The sequence below is a fragment of the Chiloscyllium plagiosum genome, unplaced genomic scaffold, assembly GCF_004010195.1.
Source record: "Chiloscyllium plagiosum isolate BGI_BamShark_2017 unplaced genomic scaffold, ASM401019v2 scaf_38069, whole genome shotgun sequence".
Classification (NCBI taxonomy): domain Eukaryota; kingdom Metazoa; phylum Chordata; class Chondrichthyes; order Orectolobiformes; family Hemiscylliidae; genus Chiloscyllium; species Chiloscyllium plagiosum.
This window is the reverse complement of record NW_025205493.1, coordinates 4,563-5,579: the sequence shown is the minus strand read 5'-3', so window position 1 is coordinate 5,579 and position 1,017 is coordinate 4,563. Positions and strand designations below refer to the sequence as shown.

General features: G+C 56.7%; 1 protein-coding gene across 1 annotated transcript in view; it reads left to right on the top strand.

Moving 5' to 3' along the window:
- Positions 1-1,017, top strand: part of LOC122546446 (large neutral amino acids transporter small subunit 3-like) — an 8,814-nt gene that overhangs the window by 4,657 nt on the left and 3,140 nt on the right. The window contains exon 2 of the mRNA XM_043685154.1: positions 843-935. Coding sequence (XP_043541089.1) covers positions 852-935 — 84 coding nt within the window. The 5' untranslated portion in view covers positions 843-851. The remainder of the gene's footprint in view (positions 1-842; positions 936-1,017) is intronic.

The following is a 1,017-nucleotide window of genomic DNA, read 5'->3' as shown; positions in this document are numbered from 1 at the left end:
TTTCTCCTGGTGTCTCTCGGTGCTCCTGTCCCCAATCCCCTTCAATCCATGTCTCTCTGGGTCCCCACCTTCCCATCAATGGGAACAGATTCTCCCTCTCGACTCTCTCCAGCTCCCCCCTCCCCCCACCACCTCGCGATCTCGAACCCCTCGATCGAATCTCCTCTCGATGATCTTGTCTCGACCAGGCCCGACCTCTCCGGTCTATCCCAGTCTCCCTGGGCCACATCCCTGGGATTATCCACGTGGATCGTATCCGCACCCTCTTGGATCCCTTCCCCCCATCTCCCTAAAGTGCAGTGTCCGGAATTAGTGTTGGAATGAGACCAGGAAACAAGAGAAACATATTTAAACAGTTTCCCTTCAGAGTTTGTTTGCCAAACTGAGCCCCTGTGGGTAGGGCCTAGCTGGCTAGGCTTCTGTGTGCGTTAGGCCTCAGGGTTTGTGCCTTCGCCTCTCCCCCAGAAAAGACATCCTCTTGGCGGGACAGGGCGGGAGCACCCCAAGGTGACCCCACACCATGAGAAATGTCACCGGAATATTGGTTTTCCGCAGTCGGAGTCGGTGTAGCGCAGGTCGGGGAGACACTGTGCCGACCATCCTCAGGTATCTTCCGGGCGTGTCCCGTATCGGGCTGGACGTCCTGCATCCCTCGTGGTCCTGTCTCCCCGGTGGCCTCCTCCTGTGCCCTGCTGTCGGTCAGACTGCCCCTTCCACCTCACAGCATGAGAGGCAGATGGGGGAGGTGGGAGTGGAACCACAAAGGGGCATTGTGGGAAACAGTCGGCCATGTTGGGAAGCTGCCACTGACCCGCGGATGGTTTTGTTTTTGGTTGTTGCAGTTACCAAACATGTTCGGCAACCTGCGATCGACCATCATGTCCCTGATGATTGGCTCATACGCATCGTCTGCTGTCACCTTCCCTGGAATTAAGGTAAGCCCCATAACTGCACATGCTCTCTCCCAATCTCTCCCTCCCTGTCTCTCTCTCTCTCTCTCTCTGTCTCAGTCTCTCT